Source organism: Macaca mulatta, chromosome 7, assembly GCF_049350105.2.
Source record: "Macaca mulatta isolate MMU2019108-1 chromosome 7, T2T-MMU8v2.0, whole genome shotgun sequence".
NCBI lineage: Eukaryota > Metazoa > Chordata > Mammalia > Primates > Cercopithecidae > Macaca > Macaca mulatta.
In genome coordinates this window covers 122,879,778-122,892,816 of record NC_133412.1, presented here as the reverse complement: position 1 = coordinate 122,892,816, position 13,039 = coordinate 122,879,778, and the positions used below count along the sequence as shown (strand labels likewise).

The window sequence follows — 13,039 nt, the reverse complement described above, 5'->3', positions numbered from 1 at the left end:
ACCTGAGGCCAGGAGTTCGAGACCAGCCTGACCAACATGGAGAAACCCTGTCTCTACTAAAAATACAAAATTAGCCGGGTGTGGTGGCGCATGCCTGTAATCCCAGCTACTCTGGAGGCTGAGGCAGGAGAATTGCTTGAACCCAGGAGGTGGAGGTTGCAGTGAGCCGAGATGGTGCCATTGCACTCTAGCCTGGGCAACAAGAGCGAAACTTTGTCTCAAAATAAATAAATAAATAAAATAAAATAATGGCTGTTCAGCAGAGAAACCCATTTCCTGTCTCCATAGGGCCTGTTTTACAATGATGTAAAAATTAGGTCATGTTCATTTTCATATTAGACTTTTTGTTAAATAAACTTTTGTAATAGTCAAAAAAACCAGAAAACAAAAACACAAAAAACTTTTCTCAGTTACCAAGTGTCTTTTTCGTTTGTGGTTGGTTTCCTGAGTAGACATCAGGACAGTGTCTTGTCTGGGAGCCCAGTTTGCATAGCCTGAAATTAGGCCCCTAGTGACCTCTGGATAAACAGAGAGTACTGGGTTTCTGAACAAGCAATCTGCAGAGTATGTCCTGGTCACTTGGAGATGCTGTTGGCTGTCTTAGAAGGTACCTGGGGAGACCCTCCGTATGGCAGACATTGAGTGTCCCTCTTGCCATTTTTTATCTGTAGGAGTCATTCTCCATTTTGTACCTGTGAGGAGTCAGAATCTCAGTTAAGTGATTAGTCTGGGGTTATCAAACTAGTAAATGGAAGAGCCTGGACTAGAAATCATAGCTGATTTTTAAAATCCACTTTTCTCCCTACTGTATTCTGTTGTCAAACTTGTAGTTTCATTTTTTGGTCATAGTTTTCATTGTTACATAAATGTGGATTTATTTCTTTTCATTTTTTTTTTAGGGAAAATTTTTTCTGGAAGATCCTACTGGAACAGTACAACTAGACCTTAGTAAAGCTATATCCTTCACTTGTCTGTATTTTTTAAAATCTGCATTATGTGAATTGGGGAAATTGATTATATATCCTTCTAAAACTTACCTATTTGGGTTCTCAATGTAACTTCTCTATGTTGCTGGTATAGGAATATAGAGATATAATCCTAAACAGAGACAGAACAACTTTAATTTCCTCTTATTTGAAGAATCTAGACGAATGACTGACGAAGTTTATATCATGATAAGAATGATCCACCCTGTCAATATTACCAAGAATTAAACATGAGGACATTTAAACCTAAATTTTTTAAAGCTCTTTCTAAGCTGTGGTCTATTCACAGTTTCAAATGGGAAGTCTTTGAATTTATTATTTAGAAGCCTTATTGGTCTCAAAATGTATGTTGACTTTATTACTGCCTCAAGAATAGAATTATTTTCCTCAGCTGTTGTATACCAGTTCCATAGTGGTTTATACACAGAGGCATGCTTTGTCTTAGCAGAAGGTAAGTCAGTATACTTTGTTACTGTCCTCCTTCTCATTCTCCAGTAAAACTATTTCTGCTTTGGGTAAAATATGTTAACATGATATAATTTGGGATACCATTAATTAGAAGAGCATATTTTTGGCAAAATAACTCTTAGACTGTTAATGGGCTAATAGATATCTTTTTGGGGTGATGAAAATGTTCTGAAATTAGATAGTAGTAATGGCTATACAACTTGTGAATATACTAAAAATCACCAAATGATACACTTTTTTTTTTTTTTGAGACAGAGTCTCACTATGTCACCTAGGCTGGAGTGCAGTGGTGTGATCTCGGCTCACTGCAACCTCCGCCTCCTGGGTTCAAGTGATTCTTATGCCTCAGCCTTCCGAGTAGCTGGGATTATAGGTGCATGCCACCATGCCTGGCTAATTTTTTGTATTTTAGTAGAGACGGGGTTTCACCATGTTGCCCAGGCTGGTTTCAAACTCCTGAGCTCAGGCAATCCACCTGTCTTGGCCTCCCAAAGTGTTGGGATTACAGGCATGAGCCATGCCCGACCTGAATTATGCACTTTTTTTTTTGTTTTTTTTTTGAGACGGAGTCTCACTCTGTCGCCCAGGCTGAAGTGCAATGGCACAATCTCGGCTCACTGCAAGCTCCACCTCCTGGGTTCACGCCATTCTCCTGCCTTGGCCTCCTTAGTAGCTGGGACTACAGTTGCCTGCCACTACACCTGGTTAATTTTTTTTTTATTTTTGTATTTTTAGTAGAGACGAGGTTTCACCATGTTAGCCAGGATGGTTTCTTGTGATCCGCCCACCTCAGCCTCCCAAAGTGCTGGGATTACAGGCATGAGCCACTGCGCCCGGCCCTGAATTATATACTTTTAAAGGGTGAATTGTATAGTATGTGAATGATATCTCAATAAAGTTGGAAAAAACACTTAATTTTATATAGGGCCATAAAATGAAACATTTCCTAATATGTATTTCAACACGTACTGCCAAACTGAAAAGTGAAAAGTTATGAATCTATTTCTATTTTATGAACTTTATAAGTTGAGACTCTGTGGATCTAAAGTTGAGTCTGGCAACCTCTGTAATTAGTTCACAGGGCATAAGACTAGCCTGACATTACTGCTTTGTTGTAACATAATTTTGTCCTTTCAAACACAGAGGATTAGACAAATGAAAGTGATGTTACTTTTTTTCAGGTTGGTTTGAAGATCAAGTGTTTCATGTCAATGCCTTTGGATTTCCACCCACTGAGCCCTCTAGCACTACTAGGTATTAAAATGTTTGGTTTATACTCTACGGGAATTTGGTAATGCTGGCAGGAGTGAATGTAAGATAGTACATCATATCTCAGTTACTACAAGGTGTCAGGCTTTGTGTCAGAATGGAAAGAGCAATGGAAAATGAGAATTAGAAGACTGGATTTTATATGTAATGTGAAAACTCACAGATTGGCCAAAGATTAGTTGCAATACCGTCTTTGTACTTCAGCTTTAACTGGGAAAGATTTCCAGTCTATCTGTTTTATTTATCTTTGGGGTTGATGAGAGGTTCAAGTGAGATAAGAGAGATAGAATAACACTTAGAAGAATATAATTCCATGTTAATATAAAATTCTCACTTTTATATTCTAATGAATGAAAGTTATGTGAGGTAGCTTATAGCTCCTTAATATAAGTAAAAGCATCATAATACTAGAGCTATTCCAAAATGGCCTTCTCTTAGAGGAACTGAGCTCCCTGTCACTTGAGTTATTTGGGCAGAGGCTGTATGATAGTATAAAAGTTGTACTTGGTGGCTCATGGGTTGAAAGTAGTCTGTAGACCTTTCCTTCTCCCCACTTTGAGGTATTTAAAAACATTTTGAGTTAGTTTCCGTTGTATAAAAATTAGAAGATTTCTCATAAAGGTCTAGGTTTCGGAGTTCTCTTTTAACAGTAGGATCTGGCAATACAGTGCCTGAATTTTCACATGGCAAAAACTAAACTGCAGTGGTTGCCCACTTTGGGCAGGGCAGGTATGTCTGCCCTAGTTACTGTCAGTGGACTGCTGCTTTGCTATTTGGTGTTATCTTCTTGGAGCCTGTAAGCATTCGAATTTGCCACTTCTGGGGGAATTAAAGTAGTTGACTTCTAATCATGAGATTCTGTATGATGGTGATGATATCAAAAGGAAGCATAAGGATTAAGATTTTAGTTTTATCAGGAGGCAGAGGTTGCAGTGAGCTGAGATCGCGCCACTGCACTCCAGCCTGGCAACAGAGCGAGACTCCATCTCAACAACAACAACAACAAAGATTTTAGTTTTAGTATGCCTGTATAAATTCAGGGTGCAAAGGCAACATTTTCTGGCTGGGAGTTTACTGGCAGGGCAGCCTTTGTAGAGCATCTACTCTTCCTGTTGAAGTGACTGAGGGAAAGGTACTGATCTTGCTAAGGAGAACACAAGCCCTAATCAAGCCAAGCTCACCTCGAGCTTTTGGTGAGTGCTTTTGGTGCAGTTTGTGGCTTTTTCCAATATGGTAAGTTTCCTTTGGAATATGTTTAGAGCAAAATTGCCATTGTTGTGTGTGTGTGTTTTTTTTTTTTTAAATTATTATTATACTTTAAGGTCTAGGGTACATGTGCACAATGTGCAGGTTTGTTACATATGTATACATGTGCCATGTTGGTGTGCTGCACCCATTAACTTGTCATTTACATTAGGTATATCTCCTAATGCTATCCCTCCCCTAGCCCCCCACCCCACAACAGGCCCCAGTGTATGATGTTCCCCACCCTGGGTCCAAGTGTTCTCATTGTTCAATTCCCACCTATGAGTGAGAACATGCGGTGTTTGGTTTTCTGTCCTTGCGATAGTTTGCTGAGAATTATGGTTTCCAGCTTCATCCATGTCCCCAAAAAGGACATGAACTCATCCTTTTTTATGGCTGCATAGTATTCCATGGCGTATATGTGCCACATTTTCTTAATCCAGCCTATCATTGATGGACGTTTGGGTTGGTTCCAAGTCTTTGCTATTGTGAATAGTGCTGCAATAAACATACGTGTGCATGTGTCTTTATAGCAGCATGATTTATAATCCTTTGGATATATACCCAGTAATGGGATGGCTGGGTCTAATGGTATTTCTACTTCTAGATGCTTGAGGAATCGCCACACTGTCTTCCATAATGGTTGAACTAGTTTACAGTCCCATTAACAGTGTAAAAGTGTTCCTATTTTTCCACATCCTCTCCAGCACCTGTTGTTTCCTGAGTTGTTTTTTTTTTTTTTTTTTGAGACGGAGTCTTGCTCTGTCACCCAGGCTGGAGTGCAGTGGCCGGATCTCAGCTCACTGCAAGCTCCGCCTCCCGGGTTTACGCCATTCTCCTTGCCTCAGCCTCCCGAGTAGCTGGGACTACAGGCGCCCGCCACCTCGCCCGGCTATTTTTTTTTTTGTATTTTTTAGTAGAGACGGGGTTTCACCGTGTTAGCCGGGATCGTCTCTCGATCTCCTGACCTCGTGATCCGCCCATCTCGGCCTCCCAAAGTGCTGGGATTACAGGCTTGAGCCACCGCGCCCGGCCGTTTCCTGAGTTTTTAATGATTGCCATTCTAACTGGTGTGAGATGGTATCTCATTGTGGTTTTGATTTGCATTTCTCTGATAGCCAGTGACGATGAGCATTTTTTCATGTGTCTGTTGGCTACATAAATATCTTCTTTTGAGAAGCGTCTGTTCATATCCTTCGCCCACTTTTTGATGGAGTTCTTTGATTTTTTTCTTGTAAATTTGTTTAAGTTCTTTGTAGATTCTGGATATTAGCCCTTTGTCAGTGGGTAGATTGTAAACATTTTCTCCCATTCTGTAGGTTGCCTGTTCACTTGAATGGTAGTTTCTTTTGCTGTGCAGAAGCTCTTTAGTGTAATTAGATCCCATTTGTCAATTTTGGCTTTTGTTGCCATTGCTTTTGGTGTTTTAGTCATGAAGTCCTTGCCCATGCCTATGTCCTGAATGGTATTGCCTAGGTTTTCTTCTAGGGTTTTTATGGTTTTAAGTCTAACATTTAAGTCTTTAATCCATCTTGAATTAATTGTTGTATAAAGTGTAAGGAAGGGATCCAGTTTCAGCTTTCTACATACAGCTAGCCAGTTTTCCCAGTACCATTTATTAAATAGGGAATCCTTTCCCCATTTCTTGTTTTTGTCAGGTTTGTCAAAGACCAGCTGGTTGTAAATGTGTGGTATTATTGCTGAGGGCTTTGTTCTGTTCCATTGGTCTATATCTCTGTTTTGATACCAGTACCATGCTGTTTTGGTTACTGTAGCCTTGTAGTATAATTTGAAGTCAGGTAGCATGATGCTTCTAGCTTTCTTCTTTTGGCTTAGAATTGTCTTGGCAATGCAGGCTCTTTTTTGGTTCCATATGAACTTTAGTTTTTTCCAATTCTGTGAAGAAAGTCATTGGTAGCTTGATGGGGATGGCACTGAATCTATAAATTATCTTGGGCAGTATGGCCATTTTCACGATATTGATTATTTCTATCCATGAGCATGGAATGTTCTTCCATTTGTTTGTGTCCTCTTTTATTTTGTTGAGCAGTGATTTGTAGTTCTCCTTGAAGAGGTCCTTCACATCCCATGTAAGTTGGATTTCTAGGTATTTTATTCTCTTTGAAGCAGTTGTGAATGGGAGTTCACGCATGATTTGGCTCTCGTTTGTCTGTTATTGGTGTATAGGAATGCGTGTGATTTCTGCACATTGATTTTGTATCCTGAGACTTTACTGAAGTTGCTTATCAGCTTAAGGAGATTTTGGGCTGGGACAGTGGGGTTTTCTAAATATATAATCATGTCATCTACAAACAGGGACAATTTGACTTCCTCTTTTCCTAATTGAATACCCTTTATTTCTTTATCCTGCCTGATTGCCCTGGCCAGAACTTCCAACACTATGTTGGATAGGAGTGGTGAGATAGGGCATCCCTGTCTTGTGCCAGTTTTCAAAGGGAATGCTTCCAGTTTTTGCCCATTCAGTATGATATGGGCTGTAGATCTGTCATAAATAGCTCTTATTATTTTGAGATACGTCCCATCAATACCTAGTTTATTGAGAGTTTTTAGCATGAAGGCTGTTGAATTTTGTCGAAGGCCTTTTCTGCATCTATTGAGATAATCATGTGGTTTTTGTATTTGGTTCTGTTTAAATGATGGATTATGTTTATTGATTTGCATATGTTGAACCAGCCTTACATCCCAGGGATCAAGCCCACTTGATCATGGTGAATAAGCTTTCTGATGTGCTGCTGGATTAGGTTTGCCAGTATTTTATTGAGGATTTTTGCATCAATGTTCATCAGGAATATTGGCCTGAAATTCTCTTTTTTTTGTTGTGTCTTTGCCAGGCTTTGGTATCAGGATGATGCTGGCCTCATAAAATGAGTCAGGGAGGATTCCTTTTATTTCTGTTGATTCAGTAGTTTCAGAAGGAATGGTACCAGCCCCTCTTTGTACCTCTGGTAGAATTCGGCTGTGAATCCGTCTGGTCCTGGACTTTTTTTGGTTGGTAGGTTATTAATTATTGCTTCAATTTCAGAGCCTGTTATTGGTCTATTCAGGGATTCAACTTCTTCCTGGTTTAGTCTTGGGAGGCTGTATGTGTCCAGGAATATATCCATTTCTTCTAGATTTTCTAGTTTATTTGCGTAGAGGTGTTTATAGTATTCCCTGATGGTAGTTTGTATTTCTGTGGGGTCAGTGGTGATATCCCCTTTATCATTTTTTAGTGCGTCTATTTGATTCTTCTCTCTTCTGTATTAGTCTTGCTAGCAGTCTATCAATTTTGTTGATCTTTTCAAAAAACCAGCTCCTGGATTCAATGATTTTTTTGAAGGGTTTTTTGTGTCTCCATCTCCTTCAGTTCTGCTCTGATCTTAGTTATTTCTTGCCTTCTGCTAACTTTTGAATGTGTTTGTTCTTGCTTCTCTAGTTCTTTTAATTGTGATGTTAGGGTGTCAATTTTAGATCTTTCCTGCTTTCTCTTGTGGGCATTTAGTGCTATAAATTTCCCGCTACACACTGCTTTAAATGTGTCCCAGATATTTTGGTATGTTGTATCTTTGTTCTCATTGGTTTTAAAGAACATCTTTATTTCTGCCTTCATTTTGTTACGTACCCAGTAGTCATTCAGGAGCAGATTGTTCAGTTTCCATGTAGTTGAGTGGTTTTGAGTGAGTTTCTTAATCCTGAGTTCTAGTTTAATTGCACTGTAGTCTGAGAGACAGTTTGTTATAATTTCTATTCTTTTACATTTGGTGAGGAGGGCTTTACTTCCAACTATGTGGTCAATTTTGGAATAAGTGCGATGTGGTGCTGAGAAGAATGTATATTCTGTGGATTTGGGGTGGAGAGTTCTGTAGATGTCTATTAGGTCTGCTTGGTGCAGAGCTGAGTTCAATTCCTGGGTATCCTTGTTAACTTTCTGTCTCATTGATCTGTCTAATGTTGACAGTGGGGTGTTAAAATCTCCCATCATTATTGTGTGGGAGTCTAAGTCTCTGTAGGTCTCTAAGGACTTGCTTTATGAATGTGGGTGCTCCTGTATTGGATGCATAAATACTTAGGATAGTTAGCTCTTCTTGTTGAATTGATCCCTTTACCATTATGTAATGGCCTTCTTTGTCTCTTTTGATCTTTGTTCGTTTAAAGTCTGTTTTATCAGAGACTAGGATTGCAACCCCTGCTTTTTTTTGTTTTCCATTTGCTTGGTAGATCTTCCTCCACCCCTTTATTTTGAGCCTGTGTGTGTCTCTGCACATGAGATGGGTCTCCTGAATACAGCACACTGATGGGTCTTGACTCATCAGTTTGCCAGTCTGTGTCTTTTAATTCAAGCATTTAGCCCATTTACATTTAAGGTTAATATTGTTATGTGTGAATTTCATCCTGTCCTTATGATGTTAGCTGGTTATTTTGCTCATTAGTTGATGCAGTTTCTTCCTAGCATTGAAGGTCTTTACAATTTGGTATGTTTTTGCAGTGGTTGGTACCGGTTGTTCCTTTCCATGTTTAGTGCTTCCTTCAGGAGCTCTTGTAAGGCAGGCCTGGTAGTGACAAAATCTCAGCATTTGTTTGTTTGTAAAGGATTTTATTTCTCCTTCACTTATGAAGCTTAGTTTGGCTGGATATGAAATTCTGGGTTGAAAATTCTTTTCTTTAAGAATGTTGAGTATTGGCCCCCACTCTCTTCTGGCTTGTAGAGTTTCTGCTGAGAGATCCGCTGTTAGTCTGATAGGCTTCCCTTTGTGGGTAACCCGACCTTTCTCTATGGCTGCCCTTAACATTTTTTTCCTTCATTTCAACTTTGGTGAATCTAACAATTATGTGTCTTGGAGTTGCTCTTCTTGAGGAGTATCTCTGTGGTGTTCTCTGTATTTCCTGAATTTTAATGTTGACCTGCCTTGCTAGTTTGGGGAAGATCTCCTGGATAATATCCTGAAGAGTGTTTTCCAACTTGGTTCCATCCTCCCCGTCACTTTCAGGTATACCAGTCAAACGTAAATTTGGTCTTTTCACATAGTCCCATATTTCTTGGAGGCTTTGTTCATTTCTTTTTGCTGTTTTTTCTCTAAACTTCTCCCTTCATTTCATTCATTTGATCTTCAATCACTGATACCCTTTCTTCCAGTTGATCAAATCAGCTACTGAAGCTTGTTGCATGTGTCACGTAGTTCTCATGCCATGGTTTTCAGCTCCATCAGGTCATTTAAGGTCTTCTCTACGCTGTTTATTCAAGTTAGCCATTCGTCTAATCTTTTTTCAAGGTTTTTAGCTTCTTTGCGATGGGTTCGAACATCCTTCTTTAGCTTGGAGCAGTTTGTTATTACCGATTGTCTGAAGCCTTCTTCTCTCAACTTATCAAAGTCATTTTCCATGCAGCTTTGTTCTGTTGCTGGCGAGGAGCCGCGTTCCTTTGGAGAAGAAGAGGCGCTCTGATTTTTAGAATTTTCAGCTTTTCTGCTCTGGTTTCTCCCCATCTTTGTGGTTTTGTCCACCTTTGGTCTTTTATGATGGTGACGTACAAATGGGGTTTTGATGTAGATGTCCTTTCCGTTTGTTAGTTTTCCTTCTAACAGTCAGGACCCTAAGCTGCAGGTCTGTTGGAGTTTGCTGGAGGTCCAATCCAGACCCTGTTTGCCTGGGTATCACCAGTGGAGGCTGCAGAACAGCAAATATTGCAGAACAGCAAATGTTGCTGCCTGATACTTCCTCTGGAAGCTTTGTCTCACAGGGGCACTGGGCTGTATGAGGTGTCAGTCAGCCCCTACTGGGAGGTGTCTCCCAGTTAGGCTACTCAGGGGTCAGGGACCCACTTGAGGAGGCAGTCTGTCTGTTCTCAGATCTCAAACTCCATGCTGGGAGAACCACAACTCTCTTCAGAGGTGTCAGACAGGGAAGTTTAAGTCTGCAGAAGTTTCTACTGTCTTTTGTTCAGCTATGCCCTGCTCGCAGTGGTAGAGTCTACAGAGGCAGGCAGGCCTCCTTGAGCTGCAATGGGCTCCACCCAGTTCAAACTTCCTGGCCACTTTGTTTACCTACTCATGCCTCAGCAATGGCAGATGCCCCTCCCCCAGCCTCACTGTGTCTTGCAGTTTGATCTCAGACTGTTGTGCTAGCAGTGAGCGAGGCTCCGTGGGCATGGGATCCTCTGAGCCAGGTGTGGGATATAATCTCCTCGTGTGCCGTTTGCTGAGACTGTTGGAAAAGTGCAGTATTTGGGTGGGAGTGTCCCGATTTTCCAGGTACCGTCTGTTACAGCTTCCTTGGCTAGGAAAGGGAATTCCCTGACCCCTTGCACTTCCCGGGTGAGTCGATGCCCCACCCCACTTCGGCTCACACTCCATGGGCTGCACCCATTGTCTGACAAGCCCCAGTGAGATGAACCGAGTTCCTCAGTTGGAAATCCAGAAATCACCTGTCTTGTGCATCGCTCACGCTTGGAGCTGTAGACTGGAGCTGTTCCTATTCGGCCATCTTGGAACCTCAAGCGCTGTGGTGTTTTTGTTTTGTACAAGTTTCAAAATTACTACTTTGGAATGAGAGGTATATTTGAGTTGGCTGGCTGTCAGTTTACCATTTATTTCTCTTTAGCCAAGAGATCATTATTATAATGTTTCAAATAATTTTCCACTTAAATTGTACCATTTTCTCTACATCCAGCTGTTCAGTATATGCTTAGTAAACCACAGGACTGGTAATGAGGTGTAATAAAGTACATTAAAATGAAATAATCATTTTATTCCTGTTAGGATTATAAATTACTTTTCTCTTAAAATACCTTCAAAATACAAAATTCAGGGCACTAAATCTGGTGGTAGACAACTCAACAACTAATATTTTACTGAGTTTTTTTATGTGAAAATACTGTTTTAGAAATAAGTGCAAATAGGTCTACAGTATGGTCCTATCCTAAAGAGATTTACACTGACTTAATACCCTCCCTACCATTGTGTAGTTAATGCAAATAATTTTTTTAAATGGAAGATGTGAGTAAGGCTTTTCTGAAGTTTAATTTCTCAATATTTAGCTTAATAGGTGTTTCTGTGATGCTCTGGTTTATGTTTGGGTATATGCTTAACTGAAATCATCATATAATTGCATCTACTTACTGCATTCCTCTAGCAACTGCAAAATTATTACTGTACCTTTGAAAATGCCAGTTGGTCCACTTGGTGGGAACAATATCAGTTACCATGTCTAAGGGCTTACAGTGTACTAAGTACTGTGCCCTATCTGCTTTCTGTACATTATCACTTTTATTCCTTCTAGTAAACCTGTGCAGTAGACATGAGTTTAGTTTTTTTGCATTTGAAGAGTTAGGTTAAGAAGTGTTGATTTGGGAGGCTGAGGTGGGTGGATTGCTTGAGCTGTGGAGTTCAGGACTAGCCTGGGCAACACGGTAAACCCTGTCTCTATTAAAAATACAAAAATTAGCCAGGTGTGGTGGCATGTGCTTATAGTCCCAGCTACTTGGGCGGGACAATCACTTGAACTTTGGAGGTGGAGGCTGCAGTGAGCCGAGATCCTGCCACTGCACTCCAGCCTGGGCGACACACTGAGACTTTGTCCCTCTACCCCCCAAAAAAGAAAGGTTGGGTAATTTGTCCACGGTCACAAACTTTTTTTTAAGATGTAGTTTCACTCTTGTTGTCCAGGCTGGAGTGCAATGGCACCATCTCAGCTCACCACAACCTCTACCTCCCGGTTTCAAACGATTCTCCTGCCTCAGCCTCCCAAGTAGCTGGGATTAGAGGCATGTGCCACCTCACTCAGCTAATTTTGTATTTTTAGTAGAGACGGAGTTTTGCCATGTTAGTCAGGCTGGTCTTGAACTCCCGACTTCAGGCGATCCACCTGCCTCAGCCTTCCAGAGGGAGGCTGGGATTATAGGTATGAGCCACTGCGCCTGGCCCAAACTTTTTAGTGTTAGAGATGTGCTTTGATCCCAAGGTTTCTGACTCAAGCTGGTATGCTGCATTGGAAAAGTAGTTGGGTCTTTAAAAAAAAAAGTTTTTTTTCTCATTAATAATGTAGTTCATGATTGCAAAAAAAAAATTAGAAAATATATAAAGGCACACAAAAGGAAAGGAAAATCACCTGTAATTTTACTAAACAGAGAAAACACTGTTAACATTACATTTTATATGTATATACAGTTGTGTATTACATAACAGGGATACATCGTGAGAAATGTGTTGTTAGGTGATTATGGCATTGTGCAAACATCACAGTGTACTTACACAAACCTAGATGATATAGCCCACTGCACACCAAGGCTGTATGGTACAGCCTGTTGCTTCTATGCTACAAACCTGTATGACATGTTGCTGTATTGAATACTATAGGCAACTGTAACACAATGATAAGTATTTGTCTATCTAGATTGTAGAAAAGATAAAGTAAAACTATGGTTTAAAAGATAAAATTGGTACACCTATATAGAGCACTTACCATGAATGGAACTTGCAGGACTGGAAGTTGCTCTGGGTGAGTTAGTAAGTGAGTAGTGAGTGAATCTGAAGGCCTAGGACATTACTGTACACTACTGTAGGCTATCAACACTGTACACTGAGGCTACACTAAATTTATTTAAAAAGAGTTTTTTTTTTGAGACGGAGTCTCGCTCTGTCGCCCAGGTTGGAGTGCAGTGGCGTGATCTCGGCTCACTGCAAGCTCCGCCTCCCAGGTTCACGTCATTCTCCTGCCTTGGCCTCCTGAGTAGCTGGGACTACCGGCGCCCGCCACCACGCCCGGCTAATTTTTTGTATTTTTAGTAGAGACGGGGTTTCACCGTGTTAGCCAGGATGGTCTCGATCTCCTACCTCGTGATCTGCCCGCCTCGGCCTCCCAAAGTGCTGGGATTACAGGCGTGAGCCACTGCGCCCGGCCAAAAAAGGTTCTCTTTCTTCAGTAAGAAATTAACCTAGGCTGGGCACAGTGGCTCACACCTGTAATCAATCCTAGCACTTTGGGAGGATGAAGTGAATATCGCTTAAGGCCAGGAGTTTGCGACCAGCCTAGACAGCATAACGAAACCTCATCTCTACCAACAACAACAACAACAA

The 13,039-nt window shown here is 40.8% G+C and overlaps 1 protein-coding gene across 6 annotated transcripts in view; it reads left to right on the top strand.

Moving 5' to 3' along the window:
• Positions 1–13,039, top strand: part of POLE2 (DNA polymerase epsilon 2, accessory subunit) — a 58,755-nt gene that overhangs the window by 28,495 nt on the left and 17,221 nt on the right. For all 6 annotated transcript variants that reach the window (XM_028851535.2, XM_077940967.1, XM_077940966.1 and 3 more), the window contains 3 exons: positions 900–956; positions 1,389–1,437; positions 2,636–2,708. In XM_028851535.2, coding sequence (XP_028707368.1) covers positions 900–956; positions 1,389–1,437; positions 2,636–2,708 — 179 coding nt within the window. The remainder of the gene's footprint in view (positions 1–899; positions 957–1,388; positions 1,438–2,635; positions 2,709–13,039) is intronic.